This window comes from Medicago sativa, chromosome 5 (genome assembly GCF_051527215.1).
Source record: "Medicago sativa cultivar Bolivia chromosome 5, Bolivia_mono, whole genome shotgun sequence".
In the NCBI taxonomy this organism is placed as follows: Eukaryota; Viridiplantae; Streptophyta; class Magnoliopsida; order Fabales; family Fabaceae; genus Medicago; species Medicago sativa.
In genome coordinates this window covers 58,579,461-58,592,415 of record NC_140753.1, presented here as the reverse complement: position 1 = coordinate 58,592,415, position 12,955 = coordinate 58,579,461, and the positions used below count along the sequence as shown (strand labels likewise).

General features: G+C 35.0%; 1 protein-coding gene, 1 long non-coding RNA gene and 2 pseudogenes across 3 annotated transcripts; all 4 read left to right on the top strand.

Annotated features, from left to right (window-relative positions):
- Window positions 1–250: 250 nt before the first annotated feature.
- On the top strand, window positions 251–1,197 carry LOC146923498 (uncharacterized). The gene has a single exon (XM_085708654.1). It carries the CDS (start codon window positions 419–421, stop codon window positions 1,004–1,006), a length of 588 nt encoding a protein of 195 aa, XP_085564780.1. The 5' UTR covers window positions 251–418; the 3' UTR covers window positions 1,007–1,197.
- Window positions 1,198–3,804: 2,607 nt separating this feature from the next.
- LOC146923497 (uncharacterized) lies at window positions 3,805–4,379 on the top strand. 2 transcript variants are annotated; one of them, XR_015010910.1, is made up of 2 exons: window positions 3,805–3,893; window positions 4,140–4,379. It is a non-coding gene; the product is annotated as an uncharacterized LOC146923497 (long non-coding RNA). The 2 variants fall into 2 exon arrangements; XR_015010911.1 differs by having other exon boundaries at window positions 3,816–3,893; window positions 4,157–4,379.
- A 176-nt stretch (window positions 4,380–4,555) lies between these two features.
- On the top strand, window positions 4,556–6,335 carry LOC146923496 (putative F-box protein At3g16210; annotated as a pseudogene).
- Window positions 6,336–6,925: 590 nt separating this feature from the next.
- LOC146923495 (uncharacterized) lies at window positions 6,926–8,268 on the top strand (annotated as a pseudogene).
- Window positions 8,269–12,955: the final 4,687 nt, after the last annotated feature.

Here is a 12,955-nt window from a genome sequence, read left to right as displayed (position 1 = left end):
AATCCTAGTGAAAAATAAATATATTAACATGTGTACCTATAGAATAAGTAAAAATAAAAGTACTTGTAGAAAAAAGCTAGTTTCAATTTAAACCATCGTTTGAAAGAATAAGAAAAATAAAAATACCACTATTTAATTATTTGGATATAGTTGACTTCCCCTTTCGTAATTCAACGATCACAAAACTCCACTAGAATGTGGAAACCACTTAAAAATAACAAAAGGCACCCACTACCAATTAATTCCAATCTAATGTTAGAGATTCCCATTTGAACTTAAAAAAGTCTTAAACCACTCTTTCATTGTACCAAAACCCTTTGAACATGTCTCACACAAATTTTAATCTACTACTTATATATACATCATAACATAAATACACACTCTCAATTTGCTAAATAACTAACCCCACCAAATAAACATGACAAAGCCTTCAAACTTTCTCCAAAAGCCATCTCCCATAATTGTACAAAGACAAGAGAACAAGAAGATGATGTGCTTAGATGAGCAACTACAAAGGCAATTATCCAATATCTCAAATGAAGATTACCATGGAAACAAATTTGCATCAATTCCCTTTGTATGGGAATCTCAACCAGGTACACCTAAACATAGATCAAACCAAAATTCACTCCCTCCTCTCACCCCACCACCATCTTATTTCCAAAATGCAAACAAAAAACCAATAACCAAAGCCAAAAGGAACTTTTTTTTGCAAACATTATTCCACAAACGTACTACAAAAAAGGATTGTGTTCTTGATCCATCCCCGGTGGCATCATCAACTTTTATCTCCTATTCTTCATCATCATCGTCGTCATCTTTGTCAATGTCCTCACCACGGCCAACATCATATTCAGTGCCATCTTCTCCGATGATACACTCGAGGAAAGGAGAAAATGAAGATCTTTACGATGTTACTAGCTCTAGTGTGTGTTTTGGAAATGTAAGATCAAGAGGGAGTTATTCATCCATGTTCAAGAAGGTATTGCTTGGAGATTTTATGTGATGTTTAGATCAAGCTACTTTTCTTTATGGTAATGGTTAACTAATAATAATAAGCGATGCTATAGCTAGAATTGGAAAGATTGTATATCCCAAACTTATTAGTAAGCATCATATACATTTTTCAAACTTGATTACAATAAGTTTAATTGGTTCCCTTCTTCCAATTTGTAGTAGTTTTAAATTCTTCTTGCACTCGTATGATGGTTTTTAATTTGCAGCAGTTTTGAATTTTTCTTGTACTTACATAATCCGTGAGCTGTTGGTGTTGAGCCTAATAGAATTCGTCAAAAAAAGGATACTAGGAACATTTTTATTTATTTTTTGACAAGATAATTTTGAGAAAAAAAATCTATGTTATATAGTTGTATCCAAACATTTATATGTAGTTGACTGAAATATTTATATTTTCTCTATATTTTAGATAGTCTATTTGCATTAATTTTGTGATAAAATAAATACATTAAGGGAAGATTCGTGTGTTTATAAAATTAGAGAGGGTGTTTGTGTTGTTTAAGAAAATTCTAAGGAAAGGGGTAATAGTCACTTTAGTCTCTGAATATGTAATGATTAGTCATTTTAGTCCTTCATTGTATCAAAATTTCAAAATAGTCCTTGATTGTGCATTATGTTAGTCAAAATAGTCCTTGACACTAAAATAACCTCTAAATGTTCACAATAACTCTTTTCATATAGGGACTAAAATGACAATAAACATGTACTTATAAGGACTAATATGACAATAAGTAAGTATATTGGAGGACTAATCTGACAATATTAATGAAATATTTTAACATTAAGGACTATTTTGACTAACAAAATGCACAATCAGGGACTACTTTGAAGTTTTGATACATTGAAGGACTATTTTGACTACTCATTACAATTTCAGGGACCAAAGTGACTATTAACCCTCTAAGGAAATGTATTTTGTCTTTTTATCATTAACATCAGATTTATGTTTAATTCTTTTCTTATTTTTTTCGGTGCATATAACATTTTTTTTTTCCTTCATAATCCGTGAGCAATTTTATTTATTTTGTCGGTAAGTATGGGATAAATCTTATATGAAACATTTATCCCAAATTTTGAGACAAAAGACCATTTTTTTCTTCATAATCCGTGATCCGTTGATGTTGAGCCTACTTGACCAAAATTCACATTTTTTTATACTTATTTTCTCTCCCTCTAAAAATTATATTTTTTAAAAAGTTACTCTAATCTCTTTTTATTTGAAGCTGTTTTTATATTTTTTGTTGATCCTGGTATTTTCAAAAACTATATCAAACAGATACAATGTTTTTTAAAATGATTTTTTTTAAGTTATAACAAATCTCGTACAAACCGTTTGTTACATATTAAAATAAAAATGATTTTGACATTCAATAATTTAGAGATTATATTTAGAGATTTTATAAAAATGAGGATTTAAAGAGGAGGATTTATTTTAAAAAGGATTTAAAAAGATTTATTTTATTTTATAATTATTCTCAATAAAAATAATGAACAAAATAATAATAAAACATAATATTATCATTGAAAGTTTTTTTTTTTTTTAAAAAAGGTTGAGGGACCAATATCAAAGTGCAAGAACCAATATCAAATATTTTTAAGTAAAAAAATAATGAATAAAATAATAATAAAAAAGTTGGAATAATTTTTCGTCTTTAGTGTGCCATGAGGCATGGAATGATTGGTCCATGTGGCACACTGGTAGTTTTTTTTTTTTTTTTTTTACTTGGACTTAATAGAAGGACCAATGACAAAAGTTTTACAAAGTGCAGAGATGAATGTCAAAGAAAAAGGATAGCCAATGCCAAAATATGACGTTTAAGCCTAAAATGAACAAGTTCTCTATAACTTGGAAACTAAATTGATAATAATGAGTTAATTATTAAAAATGACCATGTATTATGTGCGATGTCTAACAAAATGTCCATGTAAAATAAAAAACACATATTCTAACCTTGTAATTTGAGTTTCTTCTTATATTTGACCATATAATATATGCGTAGTCCAAAAAAATGACCTAAAGTTTGATTTTTTTCATGATTTTTTTCGGGCATGTTTAGGATGTAAAAATACGGCTTTACACAAAAACATAGATTTTTTCGACTACGGAAGGATTAATTATGAATTTTTATTCCCCATAATTATGAATTTCTTAAACAATTTATAATTAATTCGTCTCTCGTATAAAAACTCTAAAATTTCATGGTGAATGTTTTAACCATGCCTATAAAACTAGGAAATGGAATTTGACTCATGAGTATACGCTTACTCGGAACAAAATTGCAATATATTTTTGCAATTTTGCATGCTTTGGTTGATAAATAAAAATAAATCAAAACGGCTTCGAAATGCTATGAAACTTTGCAAATCATTTTCATGTATTTTTATAGATGTCTCTGCAAACAATAAGCTCAAAATTCATTTTTTAGGTCGAGATTTCCATTGCTTTTTGACAAAAAAAAACAACGGAAATCTCGACCTAAAAAATGAATTTTGAGCTTATTTGTTTCGTGAGTTTTTAGCGCTTTATAAAATTTATAACTAATTTGTCCCATAGTCGAAAAATTCTATATTTTTTTTGTAAAATCATATTTTAACATCCTAAACATGCATAAAAAAAAATCATGTAAAAATGCAAGGTCGCGTTTTGGACTTCGAGTATATTATAGGGTAATAAATAATAAGAATTTCAAGATCCATGGTTAGAATATGTGTTTTTTTTAATTTATTTCACAGGGTTATTTTTCAGACTCCAAATGTCAATTTCAACAATTAACCGGATAATAATTAATTAACTAAAGATTAAGTTGGAAACATAGGATCCGAAACTTCAACCGAATAAGAAGCTTTTCCAAGCAGCACCAGAATCCACTTGAAAGGTGAAAATTTTAACCCTACAACACGAATTACATTCACTGTTAATTCAATTCATGCCCTTTTTTCATCATCTAAACTCCTACTTTATTTGAATTGTTACTTTTGATTTTCCTTTTCGATTGCTAGTGATTCATCACTTAATTTTGTAAATTTTTGTTCGTTTCCAATTTTTGTAAAATGGGTTGTTTCTATTTTTCCTCATGGTTTATTTTGTATGCTACTTTATGCTGTATCTAAATGAATTGTAGTTGTTGCTTGATGGAAGAATGCCATGAGCCCATGACCTCTTTGGCTGAATCAGCAGGTTGGGATGTCAGGAATAAGTAAGTACATGGCCGTTCCTATGAATTCGGAGGCTTGTTTCTGTAAGTGAAAAGAGGTCCATAATAAAATAAAGATGTAAGAACAATGTTCTATTTAAATTTTTTAAAAGATAAATACAAGGTGCCGTATGTTTGGTGTACACCCAAAGATAAAAATCACTACCGTATACATGAGGAACCTCAAACCACCCTCCAAAAAACACTCACCTAACACTTGGTAGTACTATTGAGCTATAATTTTTTTTTTAATGCCCACATTTTGGGGAGGTCTAGCTTCATTGAGCTGTTTGCACACCCCAAAGGTCCGGCCTGAGTAAAGTATTAAGGTTATTATATTTAACTATTATATTTGCATAGGGAATCATGAAACCATAAAAACGAGTAAAACTATGGAGCTAAAAATAGTTCAATTGAAGTTAAGGAGTTAAAAATTTCATCGTTAAGAAATTAGGGTTAAAAAACAGAAGACTTACTTCTCAATTAAGTATTCTTTGTCAAATATTGCTCCCCTACAAGTAGTATTCCGTAAGTCATATCGAACCCCTACTCCCTTCTCCTTTTCGGTGCCTTCCATAATCTTTCCTCCCCCTTCGGAATTAACAATCCTCGTATTGAACCCATCATTCATCCATCCTCTTCATATCGACGACAACTTGGTGGTAAGTCAGCTCGATCTCTCTCTCTCTCTCTCTCTCTCTCTCTCTCTCTCTCTCTCTCTCATACTGCCTTCTCCTTTTTGCTTTGCTTTCTCGCCGCACGATGGCCAAGCCATTAGGTGAAAAAAAGGTTAGTAACCACATACCGGAAGATCTTGCATTATTCATTCTATCAAAACTTCCATGAAAATCTTTAAAGCGTTTTGGATGTGTAAAGAAAACATGGTCTCTCTTATTTGATAACTCTTATTTCATCACCATGTTCCGCACGAATTTCATATCTATTCCTCACTCTTACTATGATGATACAACACTCATCCTACAAGAGATTGTAGAGAGACCTCTTAAATGCTATATCCATTCACTTTCTGGTGAGAGGTTTGAGAATAGACTCAAATTCCATGTGCCAAATCCATTTCAAGTGGAGGACCCAGTCCTTTATATTTTAGAGTCTGGATCTGCTAACGGAACTCTTTGTCTCTACGGAGCACCCAATGAACTTGTATTGTGGAATCCAAGTACCAATGAATTGAATGTCGTTCCTTCCAGTTCTATGGTCTCTATGCCACCTTATCGGGATCCTTACATTACTCTTCATGGATTTGGTTATGACCATGTTAGAGATGACTATAAGATTATTAGGTGTATACATTTTTTTCCACTAGAAGACGAAGATCTTTTTCGTCTCAACCTGTCGAAGGAAGATGTGCAACAATATCTTATGCTCGTGTATGGGAGATTTATAGTCTAAGATGTAACACTTGGGAAGAACTTCATGTCGATATACCTCCATATTGTTTTCATGGTTTATTGTACACAGATGGAATATGTCATTGGTTGTCTAGAAATAATGCTCAACATTACATGGTGTCATTTGACTTGAGCAATCATGTGTTTTTTACAACATTCACGCCCTTAGAAATACCGACAGACATAGATCCCAATTTTGATTTTGAGGATGTGAGTAAACAATTGGTGATGTTAAATGGTTCCATTGCTTTGATCTCTTGGTATGAAGACACGACCACCTTTCACATATCAGTTTTAGGTGAACTTGGTGTGAGCGAATCATGGACTAAACTCTTTATTATTGGACCTTTGTCCGACCTTTTTACATATCCTATTGGAGCAGGGAGTAATGGTGATATATTCTTCAAAGCAGGAGATGGAAAACTAGTCTTTGATTTAAGAACACAGATGATTGAGGAACTTGACGGTGTGGAAAAAGCATATTCCGAGATAATAATCTATAAGAAAAGTGGAGGAATAAATCATTAGTTGTTTTTTGTTCTCAATTATTAGGATCATTTTATCTTGAATAATAAAAAGTGGTTTGTCAATCACCCATTATCATATTTATGATTACGAAGCATATGATAAATTAATAAACCATCTTGTAATTATGAATGTTGCAGCTTTGACAATTTTATATTGAAAGTATTTGTACTATCTTTCTATTTGAAAATTGATGTGGTTTTTATTTCAATTGTTTGTATTTCATTTTTTTCTACTTGAAATATATGTTCATGTTTAAGTTTGCGCTTAAACTTTTTGGTTTGTGTACTTAGGCTGAGGAATCAAGCGAATGAAATTTCATAGTAATTATATTATACAATCCTTTTGAAAGGAAAAAGCTCTTTAAACCAACAATGAGAAGGGAATGCTCTCCAGTTTTATGTAAAACTTGCATATATTTGGAAAACTTTACAATCCAATGACAAACATATCTCTGTTTCTATTTTATAATCAAAAGACAAGCAAGCATTTCTTGCTAATACATCTGTTGTGGAAACATAAAAGTCACAAACTCAAAATACCAAAATGAAATGAATAAAAACCAATTAATGAGAAAAGAGTAACAAAGAAAGATGCAGGTAGAGAAGAAGAACAAGAACGGAATAAAAGAGAGTAACCAAAATGTTGTATTCTAAATTTTTATTAGCAACCATTGAGTGAGAAAGCGTTAAATTACTGAATTGAAAGATCAAGAATATCACTGGAAAAAGAACAAGTGTTAATGGAAAAAATTGTAGAATTAATGAGTGTATGTAGAGGATGTGTGTGCTGAAGTCGGTTAGTGGGAAGGAAATAAAAACCGAAACGTTATGTTTGTCGTCAGCTTCTATTTGCCAAACTGTTATTGCACGGGATTATAGAGTGAGTTATGGCATGTGCATTCCTCAGTTTGGATGGACTAGTTTAGCTTCTTATTCTTCAAAAAAAAAAAAGGTGTTTAGAAAGACTAAATCTACAAGGAAATAACTTTATTACAATTCCCTATTCCATCAAGAGGCTTTACCATCAAGCATATTTAAACTTGTCTCACTGTCATAGTCTTGGACATTTGCCTGAGCTCCCAACGAGAAATGGTCCATCAGATTCGGTGGGAAGATATTTTAGAACAGCGTCCGTATCCCGTGATCATAGATCTGGAATATATATTTTTGATTGTCCTAAGTCGACGGTATTCACAGAGGTACCATTTGAATGGATAGAAAGACTAGTTGAGGTGCGTATTCTGCCTACCTTACCTTCCCCCTCTCTCCAGTTTCACAGTTAAGATACTTGTATGTGTTTCAGGAACCTCACCACTTCTGATGTGGATTTGACATTATTCTTGTTATCAGAGTTATTTTCTTCATGAGTTTGATTACAAATGTAATGGGGATTCAATAATAAGGATAAAGGAGTTTGATATGTATGTCGACTGGCTCAGCTTTGTTTTTTGGATAGTATTTGAGGTGAGTAATCATTCTGAAATGTCTGATTCTCCCCATCAACCACTTTCCTCACCAACGCCGCATCCTTTTTATCTTTCTTTTGAGAGTGAACACACGGAGGAACGCCTCAATATGCCACTTAATTTGGAACGGAATACCTTGATGGCAGTCATTATCTTTGGACAATCTTTATCTCTCGGGAACACTGCCATTTTTTGAATACAGGAGCACAAATCACATTTAAAGCCCGCCAAGGTTTGATTATGAAGGAATGAGGGTTGCATTGTGTAACCACTGAAAACAGAAAAAGCAAAGCAATGTTTGAGAGTAGCAGAATCCAACTTCCTTACAATTGGTTTGTTTCTGTTGAAGATAAATTCGAGAAGGACGGAGCCAAGGGGAAAGAAACCGATCTCTTTAATGTCGGCCTTTTTACTGGAAGTCCATCTAACAAAGAAAGTCGTAGAGGGATCCGAATGGACACCACTAGGAAATAAGGATCTAAGAAAAGATTGTCCTTAACTGGTTATTGATAATGTAGAAGAGAGCAACAAAAATTTTGAGCCTAAAATCCAGCTTCCTTACAACTGGTTATCATCTGAAGAAGATGAAGCCATGATTGATGAAGTTAAGAGGAAAGAAACTGGTCTCTCTAATCTAGGCCTTTTGACAGCTTAGGTAAACCATGTTTATCTAATAATTTATCTTCAATTAATATGTTTAGGACATGATTCCTAATTTAATCTAGTTCTACAACTCCCTGCGCATATAATAAATAAACACTTTTAAACTTGTAATAACATTTTTAATCACTAATTTATTTCTTGTGTCTATCTCATCAATAAACAATAAATGGAGGATAGTAAATGGAGCAAAACTAAACTTGACAAACACAAGATTGTCATTCCTCTAGTATATATGAAGACAATATAAGACCTCTAAAAACAAACATCAAGCGGCCCTGGCTACATTGACCCTTTTATTGTCTCTTTCACAAACTTTGCTCTACATAAGACACTCTAACATGGTGGTTGTCTTCTAGTGGAAAAAAAAATAGACTTTGCTCACTCTAGGCACTTTGCAATTACTACCATGCCTACAGTTGGAGCTCAATCTTGAGAACAAGTTTTTCTAAGAGTTTTGGCGAACAAGAGGTTAAGGATTGTAGTTCTGTTGATAGACTTATACATGAATTCACATGTTCATTGTGTTTAGTGTTTTGAGTTTTTGTTTATTGCTTAAGTTTTTGTATGTTGTGTTGTATTCAACATCTTTGACATGTTTTTATCTTCAAAATTATCATAATTGAGGTAGTTTTTTGAATTGTAGTTATTTATTTTATCATAACATATAAGTTTATTGTTCATCTATCTCAAAAATCTTAACTAGACTACTACCTTCTATTGTGAATTCGTTGAAAAATCACACCAATAAAATACTTGATGTGTGGAGCAAATTAATCAAGCAACCAATATCAATGTGGGAACAATTATAAACACAAGCAAAAGTAGAAAAACAGCGAGAGAAAGAAAGAGAGAACACACGAAATTTGTTTACTCAGTTCGGTCCAATAATGACCTAGTCTGGGGGAGAGAGCAGCTCTCCGTTTCACTATAATGATGAGTAACTTTACAAAAGAGATATCAGAGGGTTACAAGAATAAGTCTTCAAACCTAATTCTACCCAAAGTCCCAATCTCTTCCCGTGACCAAGAGACTCAATCCTAACAGTGTTTCCCAAGGTGAATCACTCACAACCCTAGTGTCTTCCGCTTAGAGAAATCTCTCTAAAACCCTAGTTTGTTGTTTGTTTCTAAACCCTTGTTTTCAACCCCCACTCTCTGAAGAATTCATCTGATACAAGGTCTATATTTATAGTAAAAGAATCGCTCAAAAATTGGAACAAATCTCACGCATAAAAATACATTTTATTTTTATGCATCAGCACGAAATCGAGGTTCGATTTCTGCAAATCGTGGCTTGATTTTTCCAGAAGCAAAACTCCCAAAACTGCACCCAAATTCGTGGCTTGATTTCTCCAAATCGAGTCTCGATTTTTCCAGATTTCTGATCCTCAAATTTTGAGTCAATTCTCAACAATCTCCACCCCTACTCTAAGTAAGTGATGATGCCAATTTAACCATCAACCACCTTGTTGCACTTTCCCTTGTTTCCCACTACACCATGTGGCTCCACAAGTTTCCACCCAACCTCGTCAACCATCGGAATGCCTTCCGCCTTCTTGAAGATTCTTGCATCCAACTACGCTGGGAATTTTAGGTAGTTCCACAAGTCTACACCTTAAGCTCTTCATTTATCAGAATGCCATCCGCCTTCTCGAAGATCCTTGCATCCAACTACACTAGGAATTTTAGGTAGTTCCACAATTCTACACCATACCTCTTCAGCCCCCCAGAGTGATGAAATCTGTCCTACTGAAGATTCACTTGCTTCCAATTACCCTTGGTCTTTTAGGGTAATCCCACAAGCCATGATATACATTCAACCTCCGGAATGTCTTCTGTCTTCATGAAGAATTCCCTTGCTCACAACTAGAAAATATCAACCAAGGTCCTCCATAGTCGTACCATTTTCGGTGTGTTCAACTCCACCTCAAGCTGAGTTTTCTACCTCAACTTCCAAATGCGTACATCCCACTATGTCTTCCACCTTGAAACTCCACCTCAAAGGTAGCTCACATGTATTCTTACCTCCGCATCTTCAGACTGACCATGAGTATTCTTACCACCACCTCTCCAGGTTGATGTTGAGTGTTTAACGTCTCTCCAGACGACCACCGCTCTACAAGACATCATTCCTAAGGTGAGAAACATCAACTTCTTCATCCTCCCAACAACACACCACCAAAACACCTACATCCTCATAACCCTCAGAGAAAATTTGTGCAGAGGTACCATTGATATCCGAACAATCCTTCTTGAAGTGACCCATCTTGTTACAGTTAAAGCACTTAAACTTTGACTTGTTACCACTCTTTCCCCGGTTACCCCTACCTCCACCATTCCCTCTTGAAACACTTAGGCCTTCACCGTTTTCATCAGCTCTCTAGTCCTTGGACTTGATCAACTCCTTGGTTCTCAAAGCCGCTTGAACTTCTTCCAAGGTAATAGTGCCTTCTTTGCCATAGAGCATGGTATCTTTGAAAGATTCAAAAGATCACGGTAGAGCACACAACAAGAGTATAACTTTATCTTCATACTCAAGATGCACCTCAATATTCTCCAAGTCATCAAGGATTTTGTTGAACTCCGTAAGTTTCTCCATGATGGCCTTTGACTCCACCATCTTGGATGAGTAGAGTTGTTGCTTTAGGAATTGCCGATGAGCCAAATACTTTGACATATATAAAGACTCCATATTTGACCACATGGATGCCGCGGTTGGTTCCTTCGCTACATCTCTCAAAACTTTATCCTCAAGGCACAAGACAATGGCACTCCTGGCCTTGTCCACCATCTCGATCTTCTCCGTTCGTGACATGGTGACCGGTAACGCACATTCACCCTTCAAAGCTTTCTCACACATTTGTTGTATTGAAACCACTTCCATCTTTACCTTCCATAACCTAAAATCATTATCTCTGGTAAATTTCTCAATATCCTACTTCGAACCCATGGTACACGATTATCGTTTGATCCTTGCCCCACAGTGGGCTCCAATTGTTGTGAATTTCTTGAAAAATCACACCAATAAAAGACATAATGTGTGGAGCAAATTAATCAAGCAACAAATATCAACGTGGGAACAATTATAAACACAAGCAAAAGTAGAAAAACAGCGAGAGAAAGAAAGAGAGAACACATGAAATTTGTTTACCCAGTTCGATCCAATACAAACCTAGTCTGGGGAAAAAGCAGCTCTCCGTTCCACTATAATGATGAGTAACTTTACAAAAGAGATATAAAAGGGTTACAAGAATAAGTCTTCAAACCTAATTCTACCCAAAGTCTCAATCTCTTCCCATGACCAAGAGATTCAATCCTAATAGTGTTTTCCAAGGTGAATTACTCACAACCCTAGTGTCTCCAGCTTAGAGAAATCTCTCTAAAACCCTAGTTTGTTGTTTGTTTCTAAACCCTTGTTTTCAGCTCCCTCTCTCTCAAGGTTTCATATGATACAAAGTCTATATTTATAGTAAAAGCATCCCTCAAAAATTGGAACAAATCTCACGCATAAAAATACGTTTTATTTTTATGCATTAGCGCAAAATTGAGGCTCGATTTCTGCAAATTGTGGCTCGATTTTTCCAGAAGGAAAACTCCCAAAATCGTGGCTCGATTTCTCTTAATCGAGGCTCAATTTTTCCAGATTTCTGATCCTCAAATTTTGATTCATTTCTCAACAATCTCCACCTTGACTCTAAATAAGTGATGATGCCAATTTAACCATCAACCACCTTGATGCTCTTTCTCTTGCTTCCTACTACACCATGTGGCTCCACAGTTTCTACCCAACCTCGTCAACCATCGGAATGCCTTCCGCCTTCTTGAAGATTTTTGCATCCAAATACGCTAGGAATTTTAGGTAGTTCCACAAGCCTACACCTTAACCTCTTCGACCATCGAAATGCCATCCGCCTTCTTGAAGTTCCTTGCATCCAACTACACTAGGAATTTTAGGTAGTTCCACAAGTCTACACCATACCTCTTCAGCCCCCGGAGTGATCAAATTTGTCCTCCTGAAGATTCGCTTGCTTCCAATTACCCTTAGTCTTTTTGGGTAATCCCACATGCCATGCTATACATTCTTCAACCTCATGAATGCCTTCCGTCTTCATGAAGAATTCCCTTGCTCACAACTAGAGCATAGCACCCAAGGTCCTCCATAGTCGTACCATTTTCGGTGTGTTCAACTCCACCTCAAGCTGAGCTTTCTACCTCAACTTCTAAATGCATACATCCCACTATGTCTTCCACCTTAAAACTCCACCTCAAAGGTAGATCACATGTATTCTTACCTCCGCCTCTTCAGACTGACCATGAGTATTCTTACCACCGCCTCTCCAGGTTGATGTTGAGTGTTTAACGTCTCTCACGACGACCACTGCTCTACAAGGCATCATTCCCAAGGTGAGAAACATCACCTTCTTCATCCTCCCAACAACAGACCCCCAAAGCACATGCATCCTCATAACCCTCATAGACAATATGTGCGGAGTTAACATTGATCTCCGGACAAATCTTCTTGAAGTGACCCATCATGTTACAGTTAAAGCACTTAAACTTTGACTTGTTACCACTCTCTTTGCGCAACCACCTTTCCTCTTATGTTTCACCACCGGTGGTTCGACGAAAAAGAATGAAAAAGCTACGCGCATCGCAGCGCCTAGGCACGACAATGGGGCG